Below are 12,603 nucleotides of genomic sequence, written 5' to 3' on the forward strand. Positions count from 1 at the left end.
AGACAGGCAATACGTTAGGGGGAAAAGAATGTAGAAGGAATCAGTAGGGAGGTAAAGTAATGAGTGTGTGTGAAGTTGAATAGAGAACAGAGTGAGTGAGTAAGGGAGAAAGAATTGGGAAAGAAGAAGAGTCGAGGTGAGAAAAGAGTAAAGGTGTTAAAGAGGTGAGGGAAGAGACTAGAGAAAGATAGAAGAGAGGGTGGAACAGAAAGAAAACAGTACAACAATCTAGAACAAAACAAAATGGATTAGCAGTTTTTACAGAGCTGCTGGCCATGTGGCTGTGTCCATGCGCTTCAAAAGTGATTTAGTAGAAACCGAGCCTTAGGGTCTCTAACATATACCAACAGCGAGAGCGAGACAATCACAAGTGTCTACTTAAGGATTGTTGGCGCCAATAAAATAGAATTTAATTAGAAGAAAGCTGGCTCAATAAGGTGTGACAGTGGTCTTGGTACTATTAGTAACAAGACCATTGTCATGTATTGGTTGGGAAGCTGTCCTGATCCTAGTTCATTTATTTCTAATTAAATTCCAAGGACAAAAGCTTTGTGGAGGTAGACGAGCATATGCCAGCATGCAGAATTTTCTGTTGTCGTGCATCTTGTACTTAAGCTGTGAAAGAAGAGGCGGCTCCTCCACTAAGGCGGAGGAGCGTCGCCCCATTGCTTTTAAGCAGTGTCAATAAAGGAAACACAAAATGATAATAACAAAGTTATCATTTTATGTTTCTGTTCTGCTTTGCAGGCGGGCTGCTCTGGGGCAAGGGAGGAGTGGTTTGCCCACTCCAAGTGGGCAATGACTGTATGACCGTCCCTTTGGGGCCGTTCAAAACAGTTAAGCACAATTTGGATGTTCTGCATATAAGCTGCCTTACAGCTTGTGTGGAGAACATGACCAGGCCCCCAGTTCCCGTCTGGGTGCAAAACCACAGCGCTCAGACCAATCAAAACACTGCATTGCAGCACTGTGATTGGTCAGGGGAGCCTGGGTGCTTCCTGATTTGTGTTCGGCGGCAGCGGAGTCCTGACGCAGACGAGAGACGTGGTGCAGATAAGGTAACCTGTTATTTTATTTTTTTTACACCCCATCCCCACGCCCCTGCTCCCGCCCCTCCACCTCCGATCGGGTGCCGGTGGCCACTGTGTGAAGGGCTGTGTCTTATCCCAATTTCAGGATTACAGACTTCATTGCAGAGCCTGAGATAGATGCATTAGACTGATATGCTCGAGATGGGCCTGAGATCTGCCTTGAAAAATAATGGAATGGATCTTTTGACCAATTAAACAGAGGCAGTATGACAAGCTCGGCTGTTTACTGGAACTTCCTTTTTGAAGGGTTGCAGATATTGAAGTCTTGTTGTCCAATTTCTTTTATTGAAATTTTTTTTTTTTACACCATCAAAATGACAATGATAATGTAAGCTGGCACACATCATTACGGCGTAGGAGATGAATTGACAATTATACATGTCAGCGGTTCTCAAGTCATGCAACATGTTCAATGATAATTTCATGGTAGAATACCTCATGCCCTTGGAACTAAAAAGATTGATATAGCCATTTTCCCCATACTCTCCCATGTTTTTGAGAGCCCCCCTTGCTTCATAGACCAAAAGCTCTTGTTGTGCGCACCAATACACTCCACTTCGCCATCCCTTCAAAGTGGGGGGAGCAGGTGACTTCCATCTGCCCTGTCGTACTATTGAGAACTGCAATGGAGGAAGGTTGTGTAGATGTCACCGACATGTCCTGACTTTCGATCAAATGTGCAAGAGTGAGATAAAGGGGCAGGCAGTCCCTGGTAGTGGATGAAACAGGCATGAGTTGGATATTAGCATACACACCCTTGGCTTCTGAGCAGAGCTTCGGGGTGCTGGCACTCTTTCTTTTCCAAATTAAGCACTGGCCCACTGCACCCTCCCCCCCCAACCCACTTCAGCCATATCAGCGGGGGTGGGGTTCTTTATGGGCCTCTTCTGTCGCAGCAGTCTAAAACTGAGAATTACGGCGATAAAGCAATGCAGTTTCAAGGAAGAACGAAAGATGGCTAAATAGAAGAGGGAAAGATGGAAGGAATATTGAGTGGAAGGAAAGTTGAAAGGATGTACGGATGAGTGGGTGGATAAATAAATGGATAGGTGAATGAATGGGTGAAAGGGTGAGTGATTGGATAGGTGGAAGGACAGATGAAAGGATGGCAGAGTAAAGGAATGGATAGACGAATGGGTGAATGGATAGATGGATTGACAGGTGAAAGGTTGGCAGAGTAAAGTGATGGATGGACAGGTGAAAGGATGGCAGAGTAAAGGGGTGGCTGAGTGGGTATAAAAATGGGTAAAAAGATGAATGAATGGATGGCAGAGTGGATGGTTGAGTGGGTGAATGGAAGAGTGAATGAATGTATGATGGGTGGATAGTAGAATGGGTGGATGGGTGGCAGAGTGGATTGATGAATGAATACATGGGTGAATGAGTGGATGGATGGACGCCAGAGAGGAAATCAAAGTGGATGGATGGTTGACAGAGTTGATGGATGACAGAGTGGGTGGATGGATGGAAGGCAAGGTAGATGGATGGGTGGATGGCAGAGTGGATGGATGGATGGTAACGTGGACGGATGGATGACAGAGGAGATAGATGAATGGCAACGTGAATGGATGGATGACAGAGGGGATGGTTGGATGAGGGAATCATGAATGAATGAACGGCAGGGTGGATAAATGGAAGGATGCATGGCAGGGTGGGTGGATGGACAGACCAATGGATCGAGGATGGATGGAAGGCTGGATGGATTATATAGGGAAAGATTGAATGATGGATGAAAGAATTAACCGCTTCGGTGCTCATGACGAGCCCAGCTCGTCATGAGGCACAGTGGAGCTGTGCTCATGACAAGCTGGACTCGTCATAACCGTCACGGCCCGCCCACGCGCGATTGATTCCCCGCCTGTGCGGTAGAATCAACCAGTGGGCGGGGTCGTGACGAGCTCAGCTCGTCATGAGCACAGCTCCACTGTGCCTCATGACGAGCTGGGCTCGTCACGAGCACAGCGCCACTGCCGCCGCCGCCGCCCCACCCCCGCACCGCGGGGGAATTACCCCTGCGTGGAAGGGGTTAATGGATGTAAGAATGTAACGTTGAAATAATAGATATCAGCAAGTGGATGGAGTGGTGAAAGGATGAATGGATAGATGCCTTGATGGAAGAGAGAAGGGAACTCTTTCTAGGGAGCGTTAGGCTCACTTGCTTCGCTTTGCTTGGTGCCATCAGAGGTTTAGTTCAAAGAGGGGAGCATTTTAATTTTCTGGCTACTCCCTTGTGCTACATCCTCCATGACTCTTGAGGGAGCCCGATGCAGCTCCTCACCCCTTCTTCACCAGACTGAATCCGACTGTGTTCTGCTGGACAATGCACTACCTAAGTTGAACCGATTGCGTACCCACTTCATCGCAGCATGGGAGAGAGCATTCTAGCTGGCTGTGGCAGGGCAACGCGCTACAGGTGTGGCCCTGTTCCATCCAGATTAGATTTCGCTGCACCTGGCCTTTCATATCCCATCACCCCCATGTGCTCCCCGGCCTCGGCTCTCGGGGCACTTCTTTCTGCTTCCTGACCAAGGGCCCCTTGGCAATGTTGTGCTCCCCTCCCAATGAGGGACACCTTGTGCCCACTCCTCCAAGCAAACCGTTGCAACTCAATCGAACCGAACACCCTCTCTGTCCCAGGCACTCCGAGGTGCCCTCTCTTAGGCCACCCTCAGACATTCCCAACTGCACCACTTCCAGGTTGTGGTCAGGAACCTTGCACGCATGCGCAGCAGAACAGCCCTGAGTGGGGGAGGAGAGGCAGGGCGGGCCTCGGAGGGCATTAAATATAATTATAAACAGGTATTGGTAAAGTCACTAGGTCTGCCTTTGGTATGCTCCTGAAAAAGTTATTACTTCTTTTAGCATTTTTTTATCGGAAGCATGTACCATAAACACAAAAAGGAAAACATGCCGTCAATTAAATGTGGCTCCAAAATATGCTTGCAACAGAAATGTTTTCATTTCAGTTGTTATTTGTGCAGGAGACAAGAAGACATCATCATCCAACCACGCACTCAAACTGCAGACATTTTATAACAGCAGCTTGAAAAAGAAGACGAGAAATAAAACACCACACAAGCTCTAAACCGCCAATCAAAGTGAAAGGACGGATGGATAAAGTGGGCTGACCCACTGCGCCAAGGTGAACTGTGAATGAGACCAAAGGAGGGAACCTGCTGACCAACATCCCCTCAATGGATGTATATTATGTATTATTAGTTTGGACACAAACAATCAAAGGCAAGACCTAAACAATCTGTGCCTGTGGGTGCGCACGTGTGCACGCCTTTCAGTATGAGCTTGCTCACAGATCTCTGTTTTGGGGCTAGTGAGGGAATGTGGTAATCCATGGCAGGATACTCATTTCCACTCCTGGTAAAATACTGGCTCTTGCATAATGCTGGTAATTCTTGACAATTTATGTGCATCGGTCGCATGATGCCCAGCCTCCTAAATGCTGATGCCTGCAGAAGCTTTTGGGAATGATGCTCATTGTCCAACCATAACAGAATGTAGGCTTGTGCATGGTGATGCTATTTCTTAACAACATGTGGGCATCGTAACATGATGTGCCCAAGGTAAAATGATAGATCCTCGAACAATGGTGGTAATTTTTGGCAATTTGAAGACACCCGTGGTATGACGCCAACCCTATGTAAAATATTATCCATCCTATAATGGTGATATTTTTTGGAACTATGTGTGTGCATCCATGTTGTTTCTGATAGAACTGTGGTAATTCTTAGCATATTGTTGGCATCCTGGTGGTGATGATGTCAGTCTTGGGCATAGTGCTGCCCTCTGCATCGCAGTGGTAATCCCTGGCATGTTGTGGACATCTATGGGGCATATCTCTGGCAAAAGGCTGGTTCTGACAGAGTAGTGGCCATTCTTGACAGACTGTGCACACCCATGGCAGAATAGTGCCTACTTATAGCACAATGGCAGTCCCTGCAGCATGGTAGTAATGCTTTGCATACTGTGAGAATATATTGACCAACTGTGCGTGTATGTCTGTGCGTGCGTGCTTGTGTTTGTGTGTACTTGTGTGTGTCCACATCAGAGAGAGACACAGGGAGTAAAAGGGAGGGAGAGAGAGAGGGGGGGAGAGGGAGAGAGACATGAAGGGCTGTATGATGGAACAACTACCACTTGACCAACTACAGTCTAAACAGTGACTCCTTAATCACTACTTAGTCTAACCCACTAAAATTGTAATTATTTTTACAAAATTTTACACTCTATGAAAAAAACAAATCAGACAGACTTAACTTACTATAACAAAAGAAACAACTAATCTCTTCAAGCAGGTCGTTGTTTAGACAGGTCGTTGTTTAGACTAGATAGTTGTAAATGCATTCGTGGTTTAGACTGGATCGTTGTTGAGGGATCGGGGTTCAGGCCCCTTGTTGTTAAGGAGTAGTGGTAAAGGTTGTTTCCCACACGAAGTGCAGTGAATCCTAGCACATACAACTCAGCCCTTCATCCTTCTGGGTTTAATAAACTGAGTGCAATTACATTTTACAATACTAAGACGCAATTTACCGCTGTACCTTTATTTGTCAAACTCTGCAGCAACTAGGGTCAAATCTTGTCCTCTGATGTTCAGCTGAAACCAGACACCTTAGTTGGAACTGGCACAATCAGGCAATGTGTTGGTGATACCCAGGATGGAGCACATTTGATCACAGACTACACAGTCCAGTGAACGTTTATGAAGTTTGATCAGTTTGACAATGTTTTTATCTCCTTAAGCTATCTTGTCAGTACAATACCGATTTAGATTTTTTGATTTCTTTCTGTAATTCTAGTTGGGCTCTTCCACAAACCTACTAGTAGTCAGCAGCCTTCATAGCCACAATGTTTCCATAGTATCTGCTTTTCTTCTTGTGCTCCATGGGTCTCAGCGAGAGTCAAGGGCTATTCTAAAGAGTCCTGTGACATGACTTAGAGTCCAGCAAGGGTCCTATCAACTGCAGTATGCTTTACAAAAGCTTCTTTAAAGGCTTGCAAAGTGTCTGCAATAGTTCCTGACAAAAACTCACAAATGCTCCAGTATGCACCTCACCACAAAGCATTCTAGAGCCACCTCTGCCCAAGGGTGTTATCCCATAAAGTTCTATATTTTACCTTTAAGAAAGTACTAAACGTTTGTAATAAGAACTGAAACTATCTAACAGTAACACTGAAAACAGCGGTAGTCAGGTACGTAAGACTGGTAAGCAGCCCTTAAGAGGAGACTTTGTGGGCAGAGGCAGAAGAAGAAAGAGACATCAGTGGATGAGACTGTGATAATGTTATTCAACCAAATTCCAATTAGCTCTGGCTCTATCATTGTTAAATGATCTCTAAAACTTAAAACATGTCTGATAAAGGGCAGGTCCTTAAAGGTGTGATGTCAGTTAACAGGTATATTGGCAATGTTTGTTTCAGGTAACAAGCAAGTATGTATAGTTCTTTAAGAAATTAATGTATTCGGGCCTACCAAGCTGACAAACTAGCAAACCCAAAAACATGCAAATATTATTTTGACAAATTGAAAATGTTAGCACTTGGGTCTGTTAGAGGGCATTTCAAGTGAAGCACCATGCTGGCAGCCCTGCACTACTATTTACAAAGACTTGTTTTCTAACAGTTTGGTTAAAGTAAGTGTAGATGGAGACTATAACTTCTACAATGCATGAGTCTGCTGAATGAAGCCCAGGGCTTTAAAGATGGCGGGTGGGTGACATGGAGTCATATGGTATTCTTAGTGATTAAACTTCCCGATAGCCGATGAAATTATGATGTATAAGTAGGGCTCCCGGTTTTAAGGTATTTATATTTTTGTCATTTCCGTCTGTATTTATCCAGATTTATTTTTTGCTCAATTTACCTGTTTTTAATCCATATTTATTTCAGGTTTTGTGAAAAAATGAAGCTGAAATGTGTATATTTCTGCATTTATTTAACAGGTTAATTAATGTACACTTGTGCCTGAACGCCTGACAGCTTTCAATGATATATATACACACTCAGATGATAAAATATGCACTTATAAGAAAACATGCACATTTTAGTATCATGGTTGTGCAATTCTACTGCTGTTTAAGGCTCTTTATTAAAATTCCTTTATTTTTGTTATACCCTTGCCTGTCAATTCCTACAGCTTTTGGCCTGGCAGTCATGAGTGACAGCATTCAGAATCACTCAAAAGCAACCCAATTTCCGCTTTTATCCACATTTAAAAATAAATACAGACAGGAAAATAAATGGTTTTCTGTCTGTATTTATCTGTAAAAATCAGTTAAAAACGGAAAACAGGGTTCTGAAGAACTATTTTACTAATGCCCATAAGATTTGCCTGCATTCATTGTTTAAAGAAATAGTTTTGTAAAAATGCCTGCATCATATCAATTCTAAAAATTTTAGAGAATTTATTAATTTTGTACCTTGTTTTTGAGATTGAGATTTTTTTTTAAGAGTCTGTTTTTATAGATAAAGGATGGCTTCATGCAACAAAAGATTTTGCTTCGCTCTAAAAATAGTTTTTAGCATTTTTATTTTAATAGTAATAATTGGAATTTTTGTGAGCTTATACTTCCTTGCTGGGCATGCTTTAATCCATATAAATAATACACAACATAAAAACAATATTGGAGATAGTAGATTACATTTTCTGGTTCAAATTTATTTTTATTGTTGGCAAAAAGACAGAAGCTTACCATAGCTAAGCCGAAAGCTATTTTAGCGCTGGTGATAATATGCCAAATTACAAAGAAACACAACATATTACCTGTCCCAGCATGAACCTACCCCTCCCCCAGTCATCCCCCCAGGTGCTCACATCAAAGTCAAAAACAAGATAGATGAAGTCGGTTGGAGAATAATATATTACTTGGGAGTGGGTTTTGCGTTTGGTGCAGGCCCCTGGTCCGTCAAATGTGGCAGTCTCAAATATCAGGACATGTCAGCTCCACAAACTCTTGAGAAAAAAGCATTATGTACGGTTGCCACAGATCGCGAAAAGAGTCCACCTGCATGGTTAATGTCAGCATAAGTTTCTCCATCCCAAGCACATGCCATATGCGGTGGAGCCATTATAGGCGGGTTGGCAGCCTCTCCGTTTCCCAATGTGCTAGAATTACATGGTATGCGGCCCCCAGTGCTATGTTAATTATTTACCCCTGTGGGATTTACGTGGATATGTAAGTGCATTGGGCAGCCCCAGAATGGTGTATGCCGGAAATCAGGGTATTTGGGTGTTAAAATGTGTATCAATGTCTCTTAAGATCTCTTCCCAAAATGGAGCCAGTCTAGGGTATTCCCACAGGCTGTGCAGCAGGGTTCCAGGGGAGCAACATTGCCGCCAACATTCGACACTACGCGCAGGATTGCCTCTATGTAGGCGGGGGTGTTCAGATATCAATAGGTACCGATTTTAGTGGCGGTTTCAATGCTGGCCGTATTGCGGATAACATGATGCACCCTGTAATATAGATCCTGGCATTTTTTAGGGGTCAGTTGTCGCCTCAGCTCCCCCTCCCAGCAGATATGTGCCAGAAATTACGATCCTGCTGCCTCCCGAAGTAGTATGTAGATGAGACTTTCAAAATAGATTTGATGGAAACTTTAGGGAAAATTCTGATGCAAATCTGCTTAATGGGTATGAGATGATAATAAATGTTTCGAATTGTTATTTCTGTACACACCTGCCAACATATGTTTCAGAAGAAGTATCTTTAATCCAGTGACCCTTGCCATATGCTTTAGCAAGTAGCATTCATTTTGCCCTTATTATGCAGCATGTATTTCTGGAAGAATACGAAGTAGATTATACTGTTTTTATAAATAAAATGCCTTAAGTTTAAAAAAAAAAAAAAAAAAACGGAAAACAGGGAGCGTTATGTATAAGCCATCACGTAATCCATTAGCTAGGTTGTATGTCATATAGGGTCCTAGATATCCCTCGAAAAGATGGTACAGTTTTGTGTATATTTCCTATTAATAACTCTAATGTTGCAATATTATTGTAAATGACATTTAAGAAATGATATTTCTGCCAGACAATACTCTGATTAAGTTATTCTGGCTCTATACCATTAGCTACAAAGGAGTCAAGAATGGAGAAAAGAACGGGAAACAGCAAAGATGTTGATGGAAATGTATTTCTATTCAATAAGAAAATACCCCCGAAAGCAATACAAGCTCATCGAGAATCAGCACCAGGGCACAGTCACATGCATATTGGTCTACTTTTTCGAGCTGTTTGATACATATTAAACTTTACAAAAACGTCTGACTCGTACAATTTTGACATTTTCAGAGCATCCATGAAGCTTTGTACACAGCTGAATCAATGGCAATGTGTCCCACTTACGTACCATGGTCAATGACGAAAAGGGTTCTGGAGTGGTCAGGGTTGCGGAGATCCTTACGGGGGATGTTTTTGTTGAGTAGGTTGAGTGCCTGGTCACGTCCATGTCCAGAAACTTGTTTGCTCCCCAGCATGTCCAACAGGGCCACAGTAATCATCCGCAGATCCTTCTTGGTGTCTGCAGACGTTGAACAAAGGAGAGAGCTGGGTTAGTGGGAGTGCACCTGTAGCTAAAAGGAATAGAGCATCTATCCCCAACCGGCACTTCTAAACCCTCGCAATACAGCCTAAATCAACTTATATTTTTTCTTCAACTCTCACTTGAGAAGCTTTAATGTTTGTGGGTATCCCAAACCTGCATTCTAATGACTCTAACCTAATGTACCCGTATAATAAATAGTTTATTATGTTCTCTTGAAAGCAGGTTGCGCTGAAACGTATCAGCTCTACATTACTGACCATTTTTAGTGGTTGGTAGGTTCTCGAGAGAACCAATAGCTGGTGCTCTGTCACCTGTGCAAAATGGCTCTCCACCCATCCTTACCCATCTTCCCCTTTTTTATATGGATTACAGATCTGCTCCTATATTTGGCAATGTGGGTGCAAATCACACGCATGGCCTTTATGGATGTGAGGCAAGCAACAGCACCACTGAGATATACACGTCTGCGTGTTTTCGCTGGCGGTACACATCCAGCAGTGTGGTGTGACCTTTGCAACCACATTCCTCTGCCTCCTAACACATCTGTACTGAACATGGCCTCCTAACTCACAAGATGGCTGCAGTGGTAATTTGAAGGTATTTGTGAGCTATCTCTCTTTTTTGAATATCATTGGTATCTCTGACTAACAAGTACTGTGCGAGAACGTCAAATAAAGTTTATTTACCTTCAAATTGAAAAGATCAGTTTGGGACTATTACAAGAGCCAGGAATACAGCTGAGGCCATTCGCTGAGACAGCAGGAAAACATTGCTGGTTGAATGTGACTCTGTTGGCGTAGCTTCCACAGAACGGGAGAGGATGTGGTCTAACGGCTAGGGCGGTCGACCTCAAATCAGGGGAACCGGGTTCGAGCCTCGGCAATGACATTCAACATCCTGTGATTCTGGGCAAATCACTTAATCTCCCCTTGCCTAACAAAAATGAATGTGTCCTTGTGTAACGCAGCTGGTGCTCATGTAAAGCACCCTGATACTTTTGCATCAAGTCCGCCCTGTATAAAACTCCCCAAACAAAAACCTAGAAAAAACGGTAATTTCAGGCAGAGCTAACGCCATTGATTACAACCAAGAGTGGACCAGGGCTAGCTGCTGTCACCAATTTTGCTCATTTCATTTTATCTTTCTGTCCATGTCTGCTTCTTTTTTATATCCTCTTTTACTGTTTATACAGATTTTTCAACTCTCTTATTCTTCTAGTCCACTTGTGGGCATTGTTGCATTGGATCCATTGCGCTCCCACTGTGGCAACTGCGTATTTCCTGAGCCGCAGTCAATGGAATTCAAGAGATGTTGGATACAACACATGATGATGCGTTTTGTGGGCTGGAGAGAGAGAACTGAAGAGCACACAAGTGGAATTTCTTCCACCTTAGGAAGGGTATAGTCCAGAAAATTCTGTTAATGTATTTTCCTCCAGTTTTAGCATTTCCCCTAGAATTTATTTGGGGGATTTTCCACTACCACCCAACTCAAATCAGGCCCTTTAATTTGAAGGCAATCACAGCTGGTTTGTGGTCTCCAAAGAACTGTATGACAAGGAACAGTTTGTGCCTATGTTTTGCTGCTATATCTTTATAAAATGAAGAGACAGTAGATCGCAGAATACCCAGTAAAAATTTTGGATGTGAAAACAAGGGCTGTTCAGCACACAGACTTACCTGTTGCTTTGGCCTGGCACGAAAAGCGATGAAAATTGCCTAGAAACGTCAATAGAGCAGACATTGTCACTGAGCTATGTCTACCTTTTGAGCAGAGAATGGATTTTGGTAGCTCTTCAGCTGGGAATATTAGGCGTGATTTCTTAAAGTGATCTGAGACACTGGGTTAGTTAAACTTGACTTGAGAAGATTCGACTCTGTTGTATACGAGATTCTGCTACTATCCAACTCTGTTGCCTGGGCAGTACTTATTACACTACTACAGGTTAAGGCACAACATGTAAGACTCTGTCCACGCCTCCCCCTTTTACCTTCTTCTGCAGAATGTTTTAGGAGTATATTATCTTAAATCACATGTGATTTTACTGCAATCATCATCTATACGAAAAGTGTAAATTCTCAGGTCAGAAAGGTGCACAGAGGCAGGAAGCAGGTGATGGGGCTATTACTTACCTAGGACCACAGCCTCCTCCTTCCCATGTTCTCTCTTCTCCTCACCGGTCAGGGAATCAACAATGGACTGCACCAGGCTGCAGGTTGCCAAGGCAATCTCTTCGTGGTCCACAGACATGATCCGTATGATTTTGTCAAATCCAATCATGTGCAGAATGGCAGTCGCCTGTCGAAGAAGCAAGATGTGCATATGAGGACCAAGCAGTCTATGGAATACTCCTGGGAAAGCAGGGGGAATGACACCCGTATCAGAAAATCACCAGGATTTTACCAAAACAGTGTGCACTAGCTTAGCCTATCTGAAGTCCTAGCAAGTGAAGGGGATCCATTCTGCAGAGAAGGGCAAGTGTACACTGTAACTAGGTCACAGAAGTAAACGCTGCGATTGAGAGGATGGGTGCACTCTGTGCGTGCTCCCACAGGACCCCTGAGGTTGCAGGACTGACACCGCCTAGAGGCGAAGGGATAACTGGGGGTTTCTCCTAACAACAGGAGGGCAGATGGATGAGCTACATGGACAGAATTAGACATCTGTGCAGGGAAGATGTGTAAATCATTAGGAGGATGGAGGTCTGTGCCTGATGCCTGGCAGGATCTGAATGTTCTTGAAGGAGAAGTCAGACTGGAAGATGTATCTGAAAGAGGGAGGCACCTTTGAGAGGCCAGTGCTCTGAACCTTTTAGGGAATACCCAAGAAAAAGGATGCCCAGGAAGGGACAGACCACCAAGGCTAGCCGAACATTTGTGTAGTAAGAGTTGTCAGTCAGAGACAGTAGCAAATGTTGCTCTGCTATGATATGTTATGTTTTGTTATGTGCATTT

General features: G+C 43.6%; 1 protein-coding gene across 2 annotated transcripts in view; it reads right to left on the reverse strand.

Annotated features, from left to right (window-relative positions):
* Nucleotides 1-12,603, reverse strand: part of UNC45B (unc-45 myosin chaperone B) — an 89,879-nt gene that overhangs the window by 37,195 nt on the left and 40,081 nt on the right. For both annotated transcript variants that reach the window (XM_085649639.1, XM_085649640.1), the window contains exons 7-8: nucleotides 11,782-11,947; nucleotides 9,455-9,625 (exon numbers count right to left, since the gene is read on the reverse strand). In XM_085649639.1, coding sequence (XP_085505765.1) covers nucleotides 9,455-9,625; nucleotides 11,782-11,947 — 337 coding nt within the window. The remainder of the gene's footprint in view (nucleotides 1-9,454; nucleotides 9,626-11,781; nucleotides 11,948-12,603) is intronic.

This window comes from Triturus cristatus, chromosome 3_2 (assembly GCF_964204655.1).
Source record: "Triturus cristatus chromosome 3_2, aTriCri1.1, whole genome shotgun sequence".
Taxonomy (NCBI): domain Eukaryota; kingdom Metazoa; phylum Chordata; class Amphibia; order Caudata; family Salamandridae; genus Triturus; species Triturus cristatus.